This window comes from Camelus ferus, chromosome 10 (assembly GCF_009834535.1).
Source record: "Camelus ferus isolate YT-003-E chromosome 10, BCGSAC_Cfer_1.0, whole genome shotgun sequence".
In the NCBI taxonomy this organism is placed as follows: domain Eukaryota; kingdom Metazoa; phylum Chordata; class Mammalia; order Artiodactyla; family Camelidae; genus Camelus; species Camelus ferus.
This window is the reverse complement of record NC_045705.1, coordinates 20,123,914-20,140,869: the sequence shown is the minus strand read 5'-3', so window position 1 is coordinate 20,140,869 and position 16,956 is coordinate 20,123,914. Positions and strand designations below refer to the sequence as shown.

The 16,956-nt window shown below is 39.7% G+C and overlaps 1 protein-coding gene across 2 annotated transcripts in view; it reads right to left on the bottom strand.

Annotated features, from left to right (window-relative positions):
* Nucleotides 1-3,641, bottom strand: part of QSER1 (glutamine and serine rich 1) — a 65,570-nt gene extending 61,929 nt beyond the window's left edge. The window contains exon 1 of one of the 2 annotated variants that reach the window (XM_032488416.1): nucleotides 2,920-3,641. In XM_032488416.1, the coding sequence (XP_032344307.1) occupies nucleotides 2,920-3,101 (182 nt within the window). In that variant the 5' untranslated portion in view covers nucleotides 3,102-3,641. Of the gene's footprint in view, nucleotides 1-1,069; nucleotides 1,172-2,919 lie in introns of those variants that run through there. The other variant, XM_014568087.2, reaches the window with a different exon arrangement.
* Nucleotides 3,642-16,956: the final 13,315 nt, after the last annotated feature.

Here is a 16,956-nt window from a genome sequence, read left to right as displayed (position 1 = left end):
ATGTCAGGTAGAGAAAAGGTAGCAGGTGTAGCTTCTTGATGATCACTTTATTTCCAAAAATATCTAAAATAGCGTATCTATTTTAGATACCAGTATTTAAAACAGCTCCACAAAAAAGTATTTCCAACCGCACGGTGACAGGCAAAGATACGCTTATTTGATCCCTAAAATTGACAAGAGTACAAACAAATGGAGATTTATATGACCAGGGCCTATCTCCGAACTTCCCACGAACGCAACAAGCACTATTTAAGAAACTAAACATTCAGAAATCTCTCTATACACTCTACTTAAGGTAAAATGGTAGAGTTTTCCCATTAGCCTTTTTTTTCAATTGTTAAAAACAATGGAAATACCTAAATCTGAAGGAGCTGTTATACCAAAAGAATATTATTTCAAACTCATGAAAAATTGTTTACCATGCTGTTTCCTATCAACTGATAAAAATGACCCATTTCAGGACCAAGTAAAGACATAAAGTAGGATATTAGATCCCATGTCGGTAACAACTGAATATCATTGCCATCTGTTAGCTTCAGAAGAGGTTACTGGAAACAAGGTGACAGACAGGCTAACTCCTTATGGATAAGTATCCATATTACATCATCACAACTAGTACTCATTTGCACCTTTAAGAAAAACTGCCACAAGGGGGAACAAAAACATTCAACTGATACATGAATTATGAAAAACGTTTTTAAAATGTTATAAAAATACGAATAGACTTCTGAAAGCACAAAATACTTAAAAACGTACAGGGCATATTTTGGATTCAGTATTTTTTATATAACTGAAATGAAAGAGGACATTGCACATTTTGAGGAATAAAATGAGGTACAATTAAGAAGTGTGTAGCCCTGTACAGATGGCCTGATTCTAACACAAGATGTTAACAAAGCAAGTTGGTGGGGGAGGGGGAAAGCCTGCATTTTCTATGCTATAATTTAGCTAACTCCACCCCCAAAATATATTTTAAGAGGGGAGGGGCTTAGCATTTAAGAATCAATAATTTCCAATAAACAGAAAATAAATCCCTTTTAGATTATGTGTTCCAAATAAATCTACTTACTGTTTTCAAATGTGTTTGGGAAGTCATTCTTTGTTACTTTGATAAATAACATTTGGAAAATATGACAAGTAGATTTTAGTTTCTTGCCTCAGAAGTATTCTGCTAAAAGAAATAACAGAAATAACTAGATAGCATTTGTTTCATGTACCTAATAAAACATTTTTTCATTTAAAACATAAAAATGCTGCACAAATACCTATCATCACTGTTCACTAAAGAGAAAGTAACTTAAATTTGTAAATTATGGTATCTGATGCAAAAGCTACTTGAAAAATGAGAGTCAAATTACCACCCAAAAAAAGGGAGGTGCCAGACATTTTTCATAGAACTCTTTAAAATGTCTTTTTGTACATAATACAAAGTTATGACTATTTCTGAAAGGTCTCAGCATTCATTTATCTCCAAATTGGCATATCACATTATTATTTTTTCCACCCCATCTCTTTAAAACAAGGGACCTAAAATTTTCTAAGAAAGCTTATTTTTCTTTTCTTGAACCAGATTTTTCTCATTCTCTCACAATCAACCCAAGGAACTAAGACAAAGACCAGCTACTCTTCGCACAAATTTTCGCACAAATCACGAACGTGGCACTTTTATAAAAACAAAGAAGATAACCTAGAACACTGTGCTATATAAAGCAAAAAAAAAAAAAAAAAAGTTCACTTCTGTAGTGACAATAATAAAGAAATCTGATGAGATCATAAAGCCACGAAGCTTCCTGTTGGTAGCTGAGGATATGAAGTCATTAGCAACCCAGGATTCCCTGGTCCTTGTAATCAGAAGCTGCACCTACCAGATTCTGCATTGTTCGGAAGAGGTGGCTTTAAAAACACCCCGCTCCCGAATCGTCCAAACCAAACCACGCCTTCTAGTTATCACTCAAATGGACCGTTTCACAGTGGGGCACTACTACACATTTCCCGCGAGCTTAAATATCTAGTTAGAGTCAACATTTCAGATTCCCTTGGTCATGCTGGAGCAAAGATGAACTCTTGAACCCCACGCTACATAATGAGCCAGGGCTTCAAAAACCGAGATGGAGAAGCATGCTTCTGTTCTTCAACCTTTATGGCCTTCACTGATCGCCCCCACCTTCAATTTCTTCCCAGCTCTTAGTCACCCCAAGACACAGAAGGCAAAGAGAGATCCCTTACTTCCTGCTGTTGTTAAAAGAGGAGGAAACCCAAGAGTTACTTTGAACGCGTTAAAGAGCAATAGCTTAATCTTGGCCACCACTGCAAACATATGTCACCCAGCCCTGGCGCAGCTTTCGCGCCCCACCGGGCCCCCTCTCAGGCCCCACTCCCCGGGGGTTCTCCCGCAGCCCAGCCCGCCCGAGTCCCCCAATGTCAGGGACGCGGCTCCGTACCTCTTCCTCTCCCGCCTCCCCCACCCTTACTCACCTCCGGGGGCCCCCAAGACCACATTGTCGGTTTCAATACAATGGAATGTCATTGCGCTGAACTCCTCGGCGCCCCCCTGACCCCCCGAAGCCAGTCCCGGGTCTCCCTGATCGTCGAGTTCAGCCACGAACCCAAACTTCACCATGTGAGAGGCCAGGACCCAGGACGTGACGGAGATCCACGACTCCCGGCCCAACCTTCCCTTTTACCCACGGTCCCCGACCAGCCCTAGCTGCGAATCCAGCACCGGCCACCCCTACCCAGCCCGAGACCACTTCACAGGAGTCATCAGCAGCCTCTCCCGGCGGGGACGAGGGCGAGGAGACGAGCGGAGAGTTACCCACCCGGCCCAGACCCCTGGGCGGTACTGCACAGGGCAGAAGGCCCCAAACGCATCCCTGGCCTTTCCTGGCCCACCACGACCCCGCCGCCCACCCTCCCTACCTGGCCTTGAGGCTGGGGCTGCTGCCGCTGCTGCAGCTGCTGCTGGCGGCGGCGGCCGCGGCTCGGGGTTCGTAGGCCCAGGCGGGGGCGGGGGGTTGTGCGGCGGCACTGGCTGGGGCGGCGGGGGGCGCGAGCGGCGGCGGCGGGTCGGCGAAGCCGGAGGTCGCGTAGTTCCTGTCCATCGTGGGGGTTGCGTAGGGAGGGCGGGCAGCGGTGGGGGCTCCTCTAGGGCCCTGTGAGAGGGGGGCGGGAGGGGAGGGAGGGGGCGGGGGGAGGAAGAGGAGGAGGCGGTGGCGGCGGCGGAGGGAGCTGCCCCCTCACATGGCCCCGGCGGGCGGACGGGCGGAGGGCGCGCTGGCCAGGCTATGCCGGGGGAACTCGGGCCACGGCGCGCGGCGAGGCCCCAGCTGGACGTCAGGGAAGCGGCGGCATCCGCGGCCGGGATTCGCGGCGGCGGCGGCGGCGGCCGCTGAGCCCCATGTTGGTGGATTTCCCAGGATGCACCGCCCGCCCCCTCCGCCCCGCGGCCTCGCCCCGCCTCCCCTCGGCGCCCCGCGCTCGCGGCTCGCGGGCCAGGCGGGCGGCGGGCGAGGCCTCCGCCGCCTCTCCAGGGCCAGCCCGGGCGGAGAAGGCTTGAGGCCTGTCCGGCCTAGCGGGCTCCGGAGCGCCGCCAGCCGTAGCCCACTGGCCGCAGACTTCCCGCCCTCGGCGGCTTAATGGGGAGCTGTCCGCGCTCGCCGCGCCCCGCGTGGGAAGGGGCCGCGCCTGCCGTCCGCCCTGCGCGAGGGTGGGGAATTGAGCGGAAATCCAGCGCAGGGTGCTGCCAAGGGGGAGGCTTGTCAACGCTTTGCCTGGAGTTCGTTATTTGACCCTTCGAGTTATTTTCAGTGACTCAAATACTCAGTTTCCACATCGCGATTCCTTTCTCTGCGCCTCGTCCCAAAGCAGAAACAGCTGAGCGGGCTGTTTCACAGTTCCGTTTACTCCCTTCCTGCCCAAAGCTTGCTGGGCTAGAGGACCCTTTTCCTGCTGTTAGAGGAGATTTATATTCAAAGATATTCAAATTCAAACGTATTATTTTCCAGTCCTTGTTGAAAGGACCTTTCCCAGGGGCTCTTATTAACTGTCCCCACCCCCACCTTGGGGATTTTCTCACTTTGGTTTTCAGAATCTTCTATCCCAGGGTAGAATACTACCTCTTCATCGATTACTACAACTACCATCTGAATGACTTTAATTACGATAAATTTAAACTCACTGTGTACACTTTGTGTTGGAGTTTTTCGTTTGAGACTTGAAACTTCAGCAGGACTCTACCTAAACATTTCCTATCTGACCTACAAGCTGTTTGGTGAGGGATAATTTAAAGATTATTTGCGGTTCTTCTATTGTATATCGGAGTTGCGTTTCTTCTAGTAACTCAATGAGTTAGTGGAACTTAGGGATCATAGAAATCATCATTTGATCCTTAAGGCATAAAGTTAAAATTAACTGTAAAGTTTATTGACCACCCCCCTCAAAAATCAATACAGGTTTAACACCTATTTATGTGCTTAGCACAGAAATCTATCCCTCAAGATAAGCCTAACTAAAGGTTTAAGCAAATCAAACAAGTATAGTAGAAGACCTAATGAATTTGATACTTTATCTCAGATCACCATTAAAAAGCAGTTTAAACTTTGGTAATACCTGGAATTGGATCTGCTAGTCCTTCTGAGATTAATTTTGTTCTGGGAGATTCTGTTTTCCTCCTGACGCCTACATCCTTTTGTTCCTATTCATTCCTTTTTGTAAGTCTTTCGGCACCTGTGATGCTTGGAGTCTGGTCCCTGGGGTGGGGAAGCAAAGAAGTGAGTAGTCGTTATTTACAAATGAATTAAAATGTGTAGACACAAGTGACTTTGCCAATTTTATGTTAATCCCAGTATGCATTTACTGAGTATATCTTTGAAAAGTGGTTTTCTTTGGGGAAGGAATTTGCCAGATAATCTGAGATCCTGCAGAGAAGTAACCTAAATATTCCTTACATTTATTTTTATTACTTCAGACTGGAGATCTGTAATCTAAAAAAAGTTTTAAACTACTAACTATTCATTTGTAAGTATTTTTTTGAGCACTAAAGTTTTGTCTGTACAGAAAGTGTGGGAAGTGGAGTGGCATGCTGTAAATGTTTTATGACACTTAGTTTGATACCCACAACTGGTACTCAGAATGAGTTATGCAGGCAATACCAAACAAGTGGCAATAAAAACTTTATAGTCCCTCACACCATTATGTAGTTTGTTTATGTCACATAAATCAGAGAAAAGATATTAAGGGAAAATTTTAGTGAACATTTAAAAAATAATATTACTCTGTCACTATATGTGATGTTCCTTTGCCCATTAAGTGAAATTTCCTTAGTTTACCCTAAATCCATACAAGTATATTTCCAATGTTACAACATGTCTATAAATAAGATCATAAAATCTTTCTGGTAAAAGTGATGATATTATTTGAAGAATGTCTTCTTCCTTTTTAAAAATATATTCCCCACACCGCAAACTTTTCATGTTCTCCTTCAAATAAGAGAACCAAGCTGTGTAAGTCGGGTCTAGACAAAGTCAAAAGTCTACAATGAGCTTTGTTGTTATTGTTTTAGATAAAAAATGTTCATTCCATTCTTTGCCTGTGGAACTTCTACTCGTCTTTCAAGATCCAGATCAAATGTCATGTCTTCCATGACATTTCCCAAACTTTCCAAAGCAAAACCAATTGCTTCCTTTTCAATTGCTCTATGGTGCTTATTATGTTTATTATATTTAACACTATCCTGTTGCATTACAGTCACTTGTGTATCTGCCTCTTTCCCTCACAGATCATGGGTTCCTTAAAGGTAGGAGTTGTATTTAATCCATCTTTGTATCCCCAGTATCTAGTGCTGTGCATGACATTATAGTAGGCTCTAAATACATGTTTATTGAATGAATAAATACACATACCATTTTAGAAATACCCATTCAAGAAATTCCACTTAGTCATTTACATACATCTTTCTAAAAACAAACAAACCACTATTTTGATTTCAGTACTAAAATTGGGGGACAGGGCTTGAACATTAAATCAAAGGCAGTTTGGTTCCAAGATAAATTGAGATCCTACTCTTAAAGCAGTCTTTCCTCCTCCCCACTCTCATCTTCACTTCCTTCTGAGTTTATTTTCTAGAAGTTAGTGATGCCCTAAAACATGTCCATGAACAATCTCCTCACATTTCCCAATCTTCCTCCCATCCCATTAGAAAATTGCTAAGTATTTCAACAGGTAGGAAATTTGGAGTTAGACTGAGTAGTTCATCACCCTCATTTTGTTGTTGAGGGAACTGAGGTCCAGGGTTCAGCAACCTGCTTTAAGGTGATAAAGGCAATCATTTGGGGGAGGGAGCAATGGAACTCCATCTCCACCAAGGCAGCCTTTTTTATTAGCTTGTTGGAAAATGCAGAATTTGGGATTGTCTGACCAGAAATGTAGTCAGTGAGTCCATATATTCCAATGTTACAAATTGACCAACCATTAATTAGTAAGATCCAAGAAGGTCAAGTTTGTGGTTTCACTGAGAATACCAGGGGTACATTTGTGTGAAGTGGGTTGATTAGGTGAGAGAGCCTTACTTTTCCATTTTTCTTTCTTTTCTGGTGGGGGAAGGGGAGGGACTATAAACCCTGTCTTCACTAGGGGAGCTCTGATTTCAGTCTTGCAGGTCAACATCAGAAATTGAAATATCAGAAATGAAGTGAGTCCCAGTTCCATTTTCTCTGGCTTTGAGGCTTGATCTTGTCAATCATCTTTGGCTGCTCTCTCTGTGGCCTGTCATACCCCTCAGGAAAACAGCAGTGGAGTCAGTAGAGCTGCATGTAGGCCTGCTTCTTTGGAAGCTACAGGTGTCACTGAAAGACAGTGATGAGTCACATTCCTCCCAGTGAGCAAAGCTTCAAGGAGCATACTTGATCATCAGTTCTGTATGTAGAGGAAGCAGTCTGATCTGTGGGTATGCATGGACTCTTGAGCTCTGGTGACTGGCTTAGCAATAGAGATCTGGAAGAAGCCAGGTTAAATGACTGGAGACCAAGAGGTCTGGGGATGAAGCACAGTTTGCGAGCTGGAAAGATGAAGTCTTTCACTGAGTGTATCTTTTATCTCCCTGAATAGATTACAGGAAATTTAAACCGTATTCTGTAGATGATAGCTATTCTTAACAGAATAACCAGTATGTAAAGTTTGAATACATATATGCTAGGTCCTGTGCTGTGGGCTTTGCATGGATTATCTTATTTAACCTTCAAAATATCCTTACAGTGTGGGCATCGTATTGTTATTTCCATTTTAAAGTGAATTGAGGCTTAATTAAGTTAATTGCCCAAATCTTGCAAGCTTATATGAATTGATGATGGTGCAAGTAGAGCTTTAAACCAGCTATGTTTGACTCCAAACCCCAAAAAGTTTGGTTAAAATCCTACTGCCAGGTAACTCCACTGAAGAGTTACTATATTTTCTTTTATAATTAATAAATATTTTTGGGGTACTTTAAGACTGTAAATTTCTGAAGCATCATTCCTTCACCACTCATTTTAGCATCTGTATTAGTTTCTTGTGGCTGCTGCAACACATGATTACAAGCTGGATTTAAGGCTTAAAACAATAGACACTTACCATCTCACGATTCTGGTGGCCAGAAGTCTGAAATCAAGATGTCTGCAGGGCTGTGTGCTCCCTCTAGAGGCTCTAGGAGGGAATTCTTCCTTGCCTTTTCCAGTTTCTCATGGCATTCTTTGGCCACCTCCCTCCAATCTCTGCCTCTGTCTTCACATTGCCTTCTCCTCTATGTGTCTGTCTTCTCTTCTGTCCTTTATAAGAACAATTGTCATTGGATTTAGGTCCCACCTGGGTAATCCAGGATGATCCCATCTCAAGAGCCTTAACTTAATTATGTCTGCAAAGACCCTTTTCCCAGATGAGGTCCCATTCACATGTTCTGAGGATTAGGAAATGGACACACCTTTTGGGAACCACCAATCAACTCACTATAGCATCCACTGATGATTCTTGATTGAAGAAATTATTATCATGGTTATCAAATTGTGATTTTTTTCTTACTAACTCCAACACTTCGTCTATAATCATTATTATCATTCTTCTACAAGAAGGAAATTTCCCTTACCTCCTATTTATCTACCTATTTATTTACTTATTACAGTATAGATTCATGAATTCTTTTTTATCCAATGGATTTGTGCAGTACAGAATTAACTCGACAGGCTCAGGTTGTCCAAACCCTGTACATTCCAAAGAAAAGTTTGGCCCTTGCCAGGCTCCAGGGTAATAACTTCTCCTTTTTTTGGGCGGGGGATGGACTCCACTGAGAAAGAACAACTTCAAGTTTGTAACTGATCTTCCTTATACTCTGCACTTTGTGCCTTTTTCCATCGCTGATTTTAATCTGTATCCTTTTGCTATAACAAACTGTAACTACCGTCAGCATAACAGCTTCACTTCCCTATGAGTTCTTGTAGCAAATCATTGAATGCAAGGATGGTCTTGGGGATTCTTGAACACAAGATTATAATCCATTACCATAGTGTTTATTTTGATGTGCAAATAGTCCCATTTTGGGCCCAATACTCAAACAGTTAATTACTTTAGTATAATTCCTCACAATAAGGAGCCATGAGAATCTCTTAAACAGGGAGTACATGATCAAAGCCATGGAAAACATTCCCTTGCCCTTCCTAATGTCCCACCCTATTCTGTATCTTTAGCCTTAGAGGAACATTGGTGTACCAACAGGAGACGTATAGTCCCTTCTTAGGTTTACACACATACACACCACCACCACCACTACCAGCAACACCAGCCTCAACAACAAGAAAAGAAAAAAGCATTCCACTACTTAGGACAGTTCCATTATATGCCCGTTGTCCCGGTTGTTTGCAAACACAACTTGAGGCAAATGTTTTCCAGAGGTTTGGCTGCAGGTGGATTGAACCTCAAACCAAGGATGGTAGAGTATGTATTCTCAAGCCTCCAGCTTCTCTTGGCTACAGTCTAAGTGTAAGGCATTAAAGCACACTCTGCCTGAGCAGAAAGCCTCCTGCATAGCTGGTTTATATCCTCTCCCTTCTCTTGCTACTTCTCTGTTCCCTTCATCCCAAAACCCTAGACATGGTAGTGGTAAAGGAAGCTTGGTTGGGAGGATCTAGACTTCACCTAATTATCAAGCATATTAATGTTAGCACATGTATATTACCTACTAAGCAAATCTCTATCTGGTATCAGATTCAGTTTTGTCCTATGGAATTTCTCAGTTACTTAAGATCTGGATAAGGTAAGCTCAAACATCATGTGGAAGTCCAAAACCCTTTTCCAATTTTCTGCAAATTCTGGGGAAACTTATAGTCTCTTGCTCAACATGTCTTCAGGTTTCTTCTGCTTCCATGAGTGATTTCCCTTTCCAAGGGAGAAACTGAAATTCAGCTTCTTTATAGAGTTACGTACAGACACACAAAATCTACTCAGAGAACATTTATGAAAGTAACAAAGTAAGCACTGGGCTATTCATTATTCTACTTTTATTATATTTATGCATACTCATTTTTCTGTTACTCACGTAACATGGCTGCTTGCTCATAACTTTGAAAACTCAGAGGAAATATTGCTCATGACATGTAGCAGACCCTTCTGTTGCCCGCATCACGTTCCCTGTTTCCTCTTCCATAAAACTAGGTCGTAATATATGCCTCATAGAGGTACTGAGAGAATTAAAAAACAATAAATGCTTAGGAACAGTACTTGGCACATAGCTTTCAGATTTCGCTTTTTTTAAACTTTTAATTTTGACATAAAGTAGGTTAAATAATAGTACATTGAAAACCTTAGATCATTCTTTAGCATTTCATGAATGTTAACATTTACTACATTTGCTTTCAAATTCTCACATACCATTCTTCTCAACATTGTACTGAAGCTTCAGCCACTGCAATAGGTAAGGAAAACAGAAAGAAAAAAGTAAAACTCTCTTTATTTGTGAATGTCATGATTATGTCATAGAAAATCCTAAGGAATCTACCAAAAAAAAAAAATGTTGAACTAATAATTGAATTTAGCAAGATCAAAGGATACAAGGTCAATAAATGAAAATTAATTGTATTTCTATATAGTAACAATAGAAAACAATTAGAAACATAGAAAAAATTAGAAAACATAATTTTCAGGGGGAGATAATCAGGTTTTTATTTATTTATTTATCTTTAATGGAGGTACTGGGGATTGAACCCAGGACCCTGTGCATGCTAGGCATGCATTCTACCACTAAGCTATACCCTACCCCCAATAATTTTTTAAACTGAGATATAATTCACAAATTCAAGGCTCATCCATGTTGTAGCATCTATTAGTACTTCATTCCTTTTATAGCTGAGTTCCATTATATGGATATACCACATTTTGTGTATTCATTCACAAGTTGATTGACATTTGGATGTCTCCACTTTTGGGCTACTATGAATAATGTCACTATAAATATTTATATACAAGTTTTTATGTAAACTTATATTTTTAATTCTCTTAGGTATATACCTACAAGTTGGAAAATTAAATTTAAAAAATTACATTTTTGGGGGGGAGGGTATAGTTCAAGTGGTAGAGTGTGTGCTTAGTATGCATGAGGTCCTGGGTTCAAACACCATTACCCCCTCTAAAAATAAATAACAAACAAACAAATAAATAAATAACCTTCCCCTCCAAAATAAATTTAAAGAAAAGTTACATTTTGTATAGCATAGAAAGATCAGCTGCTTAAGGATAAATTTAACAAACTATATGCAACACTTGTATACTGAAATCTATAAACACTGCTGAGAGATATTTTTAATATCTTGAAAAATATATTATGGATTGGAGGACTCATAATTGTTGAGACTGATTCAACTCAAATATTTCTATAAATTTAATGCAATTCCAAATTCCCAGAAGTATTTTGATTTAGAAGTTGTCAGGCTAATTCTAAAATATATATGGAAATGCAAAATGCCTTGAATAGCCAAAATAATTTTGGGAAATAATAAAGCTGGAGGACTTATACTACTTCTTTTTAAGACTTTATGAAACTACAGTGAGCAAAAGAGTACAGTATTGGCATAAGGATAGACAGAGATGTATGAAACATAGCACAGGGCGCCAAATATATCATTAATTGATTTTCAACAAAGATTCCAAGAGAATTTGGTGGAGAAAAGACAGCCTTTTAAACAAATCTTGCTCAAACAACTGCATAGTTGAACGAAGGAAAATGAACCTTGATCCTAACTTCATATATACACAAAAATTAGACTTACATGTAAAAGCTGAAACTGTAAATGCCAGAACAAAACAGAAGGAAATCTTCACAACCTTGGGCCAGACAATGATTTCTTGACAGGACACAAAAAACAATGAACAAAAAAGAAAAGCTGGTAAGTTGGACTCCAGCAAAACTTGAAACTTCTGCTTTTTGAAAGACACTGCTAAGAAAATGAAACGGCAAGCCATGACCTAGGAGAAAATATTTGCCAAACCTGTATCTGTCAGTGGACTTATGTCAGGACTATATAAAGAACCCTTGTAATGCAAAAGAAGATAAATAGACCAATTTAAAAAAAGGCCACACATTTGGATAAACGCTTGATAAAAGAAGATATGTGAATAGCTAGTAAGCGTATAAAAAGATATTCAATGTCATCAGTCATCTGGGAAATGCAAATTAAAGTTATAATGAGATATCACTCCAGACACCCCCCAGAGTGGATAAAATTACAAGAGTGGATAAAATTACAGCCAGTGTTGGCAAGGATGTGCAGTCACTGGAAGCTTCCTGTTGGACATGTAAATGGTTCAACCATTCTGGAAAACAATTCGGTAGTTTCTGATAAAGTTAAACATACACCCACCTATAACCAGCAATACTACTACTAAGTATTTACCCAAAAGAACTGAAATTACATGTCCACACGAAGACTTGTTTATAAATATTCATGGTGGCTTTATTCACAAATGCTTAGCAACAGGTGAATAGATAAACAAATTGTGATATATCAGTATAGTGAAATACTATTCAGCAATAAATAGAAGTAAACTACTGATATATGCAACAGTATTCTGCTGAGTAAAAGAAACCAGCCACTAAAGAATACATGTCACATGGTTTAATTTAGTATATAAAATTCTAGTATAGGTGAAACTAATCTATAGTGACAGAAAGTAGATCAGTGGTGGCCTGAGGCTGGAGAGTCAGGACATTGACACTAAAGGGATAGATGGGAACGCTCTGCAGTTGGGATGATTGTTACGTGGATGCCTTTATTTGTTAAAACTCATGAAACTGCTCAGAGAAGATGGCTTCATTTTATGGCATGTAAGTTACACACTAATAAAGTTGTTATAAATGTGGAAAAAAAACCCCAGAGAATACAGAAGTGCTCTTAGAAATTAAAAACATGACGCTCTGAAAGATTTTAAGGAGTGCTTTCTTTAGTTAGATTTTTTTTTTTTTTTTTGGTGGGGGAAGGGAGGTAATTAGGTTTATTTATTTCTTTATTTTTGGAGGAAATACTGGGGATTGAACCCATGACCTCAGGCATGCTAGGCATGTGCTCTACCACTGAGCAATACCCTCACCAGCTTAAAATTTTTAAAATTTAATAGAGTTGAAAGTTAAAGTGTAAGAGCTTATATAGAAAGAAGAACAGATGGAGAAAGAAATTGAAAATAGTGGATCAATCCAGTAAATCCAACATTATACCACTAGGAATTACGCAAAAAGTGGAGAAAACAAAGGAGAAGAAAGTAGCAGAAAAAATTACACAGGAAAATTTTCTAGAATTGGGGGGCCCAGATCTTCATATTAAAAGGAAACTTTGGATACTATAAATGAAAACCAAGGCTCAGATTTGTGAATTCCAGAGGATGGAGACTAGACTTCAGGAAACATGAACAAAAACAGGGAGACCAGTGTTATGATGAATTGTGTCTTCCTAAAATTTAAGATGTTGAAGCCCTAACTCTTAGCATCTCAGAATGTGACTGAATTTGAAAATGTGGTCTTTAAATGGTTATTTAAGTTAAAATGAGGTCTTTAGGATGAACCCAAATCCAGTATGACTGGTATCTTTCCAAGAAGAGGAGATTAAGACATAGACATATGGAGGTAAAAACACAGAGAAGATGGCTAGACAAGCCAGCTAGAAAGGCCTCGGAAGAAATCAATGATGCTGACACTTTGATCTCAGATCCGTAGCCTCCAGAATTGTAAGAAAATAAGTTTCTATTGTTTAAGGAAAAAAAAAGGTTTCCAGAGGGAGAAAAAACGTCCATATGTAAAGGAATGGAATTAGAACGCTATTAGGATTTGTCATGGCAATTAGATGCTAGGAGGTATTAGAGGAATATCTATGATATGCCAAGGAAAATTATTTTTAATCTAGAACATTACACACAACCAAATTATAAATCAAACATGAGAGTGACGAAAACATTCAGAGGCAAGTAAGGATAAGGGATTTGATTCACTTTTTTCAGCTACTTGCCTTGACCAGCTATGAAATAGGTCCCATTTCTCAAATTGTTTTCAGTGTTATCATCTCCGATAAGCACTTCAAGCTGTTTAAGGCTTTTTAGTGCTAGAAACTGTAGGAAAATGAACAAGGTGAAAATGGTAAATAATGAGGCCTTACAAAGTTTTCAAAAGCAAAAATAATATAAGTATTAGGTGTTAACTCACATTTACATAACATTTTACAATTGAAAGACTTTTAAACGTGCTTATATGAAATGAAAGATCGTAGAGGAATCATTTGGCCTGAGAACTGGCACATGATAGATGCTTTTGGTGGACAGACCCTAAGTTGAACCCTGATGATCCCTCACTGCTGGTATTCACATCTTTGTAGAGCCTCATCCCTTGGAGGGCAGGTGGAGCCTGTGACTTTGTTCTAACCAACATAATACAGCAAAGGTTATGTGAAGTCTCTCTTGTGATTATGTTGCATTATATAAGGCTTCATTTTGCTAGCAGAAACACTCCAGAGAGCTCTTTGTTGGCTTGATGAAGTAAGCGATGATGTTGAGGAATGTCATGTGACAGGGAACAGCAGGCAGCTTCTAGCAACCATAAGTGGCTTCTGGAGATGATGTTGGCCTCTAGCTTCCAGCCTCCAGCCCACAAAGGCCTTCAGTTGTACAAATGCAAGATGAATTCTGCCAATAACCTGAGTGAGCCTCAAAGAGGATTCTTCCATGTACAGCCTGCGGATGAGGACATAGCCTGGCCAACACCCTGAGTGCAGCCTTGTCAGACACTGAAAAGAGATTTTGCTAAGCTGTGCCTGGACTCTTGACTCATAGAAACTGTAGTTAATAAGTGTTGTGTTGTTTGAAGCTGTTGAATTTGTGGGAATTTGTTATACAGCCAAAGAAAACTACTACAGTGCTCAACAAATGTTAGTTGATTTGAAATGTAAATAAGGTTAGGACTACTGTCTAAGTGCCTTCTTTCTGACTATCCTCTTCGTTCTGGACTGTTTAACCCCTGCCCCACCTCATCTGGTTTGGTACAAGAGATTCTGATTGCCACTCATCTTGGGCTGATTCTTGACGTCAGCAGCAGAGAGCTGGTTTTGCTGCGCAACATCCATTTCCTCCTGGTTTGGTAACAGCATCGTCTTCTTTTGGGGAACTGTCTCTCTCCAACTTCCAATTGTGGTATGTGGCCCTCTGGATACAGGATGGACACATGAACCAGGCCTGCCCACTGATTGGCCCAGTTAAAGTCCTGTGACCCAAGCTTTGCTGATTAGAATCTTGGTGGTAATGTGTGCTTTTGGTGAGAGAAAATTGCTTCTCTGCAGTCACTGGGCAGTATGATGTAAACTGGTGGCTGTGCCCTTCCTTGGACTTAAAGAAAGCCTATGGGCAGCAGGACAGTGTTAACATAAAGAAGAGATTTTAGAAGAGCTTAAGGTATTAAGTCCCTGAGGACTGTTCCAACTCCTGATTTCCCAGGTTTGTAGGCCAGTTTGCATTAAGTTTTTGTGACTTTCAACTACAGTTTAGACTTAGATAGTGTCTTTTACACCCTTCCTCCTATTCCATTTACCAGGGACCCCTACATCATTTCTTCTAGTCCCCGAGTGAGAAAAATATGCATTGTCAATGGACTTGACAATCCTGTACTCTTTGTGGGGTTTTTTGTTTGTTTGTTTTTGATTTTTGGTAAAGATTAGTATATTTACATAATTCAGAGCACCTCCCTCCACACAAAAAATTATTAATTACAAAAGGAAAAAGAATAACTTTATATTGAATGAGCCTGGCAGACCACGTAAATCAAGAGATCAGAGGGAACATCATCAGGAATGGGACAAATCTGTACCGTGTGTTTGGATGCAATGAGATGAACACATGATCACTTCCGTGATTTTCTAGCTTATAATGCATAATTTGAATCTAATCATGAGGAAATAGACAAACCAAGCTGAGGGACATCTGTTAAATAAATGGCCTATAATCCTCAAAAGTGTCAAAGTTATGAAAATCAAATAAGGCTGAGAAACTGTTCCACACTGAAGACAATGAAGGAGACAGGCTAACCAACTGTACCGTGCGGTTCTGAGCTGGGTGCTTTTGCTGTAAAGGACATTGTTCAGTCAACTTGAGAAACTTGACTGGGGACTAAGAATTGGATGGTTGTAATGAAATAATGTTAATTTCCTTATTTTGATGGTTGTATTGTGGTTTTGTAAGAGATTGTCCCTTTTTAAATGAAATACACAGAAAGTATTCTGGACTATCAGGTTGGCAACTTATTAAATGATCAGGGAAAAAGAAAGTATTTTTTTAAATTGAAGTATAGTTGATTTACATTGTTGTATTAATTTCTAATGTATAGCATAATTATTCATTTATATATATATATTCCTTTTCATATTCTTTTTCATTATAGGCTATTACAAGGTATTGAATATAGTTCCCTGTGCTACACAGTAGGGCCTTGTTGTTTATTTTATATATAGTAGTTAGTATCTGCATATCTTGAAGTCCCAACTTATCCCTTCCCATTCCCTGTCTCCATTGGTAACCGTAAGTTTGTTTTCTATGTTGAGTCTGTTTCTGTTTTGTAAATATGTTCATTTGTATCTTTTTTTTTTAAAGATTTCACAAATAAGTGCTATCATATGGTATTTTTCTTTCTCTTTCTGGCTTACTTCACTTAGAATGATGATCTCCAGGTCCATCCATGTTGCAGCAAATGGCATTATTTATTCTTTTTTATGGTTGAGTAGTATTCCATTGTATAAATATACCACAACTTCTTTTTCCATTCATCTGTGAGTGGACTTTTAGGTTGTTCTCATGTCTTGGCTATTGTAAATAATACTGCTGTGAACATTGGGGTGCACATATCTTTTTGAATTAGAGTTTCCTCTAGATATATGCCCAGGAGTGGGATTGCTGGATCATATGGGAAGTCTATTTTTAGTTTTTTAAGGAATCCAGGAGTAATGTTTTATAAATTTGCCTCAGACAACATATTAAATATTAAAACTGTTTTAAGGAAAATAGCATTTTCATAACTGCAGCTAAATTGTTTAAATAGAAAGCTAGCAATGGGTGAAAGATACATACAGCAACACCATGCTGTAAACATTGTTATGAAAACATGCAATGCATTGTTCACATTGAATTCACATAATCATTTTCATTATATGAGGAAGAATGTTTCATTGAAACAAGCAAAAAATTTTTGCTTAGCATAAAGTAAGTACATTTTTATTCACATGTATAAAAACTATCTGTAATAGGAAGTCCATTAAAACCAAAACATAATCAAGCCTGAGGGAAAATTTGTATTAAAAAATGGGTTGCTCTTTCCAGATAATGAAAATGCTGATATATTTGCACCAAAATCTTGTACTATTAGGGAAACATTTTTAAACAACAAAAGGCATTGAAGGAAACACACAATACAGAAAA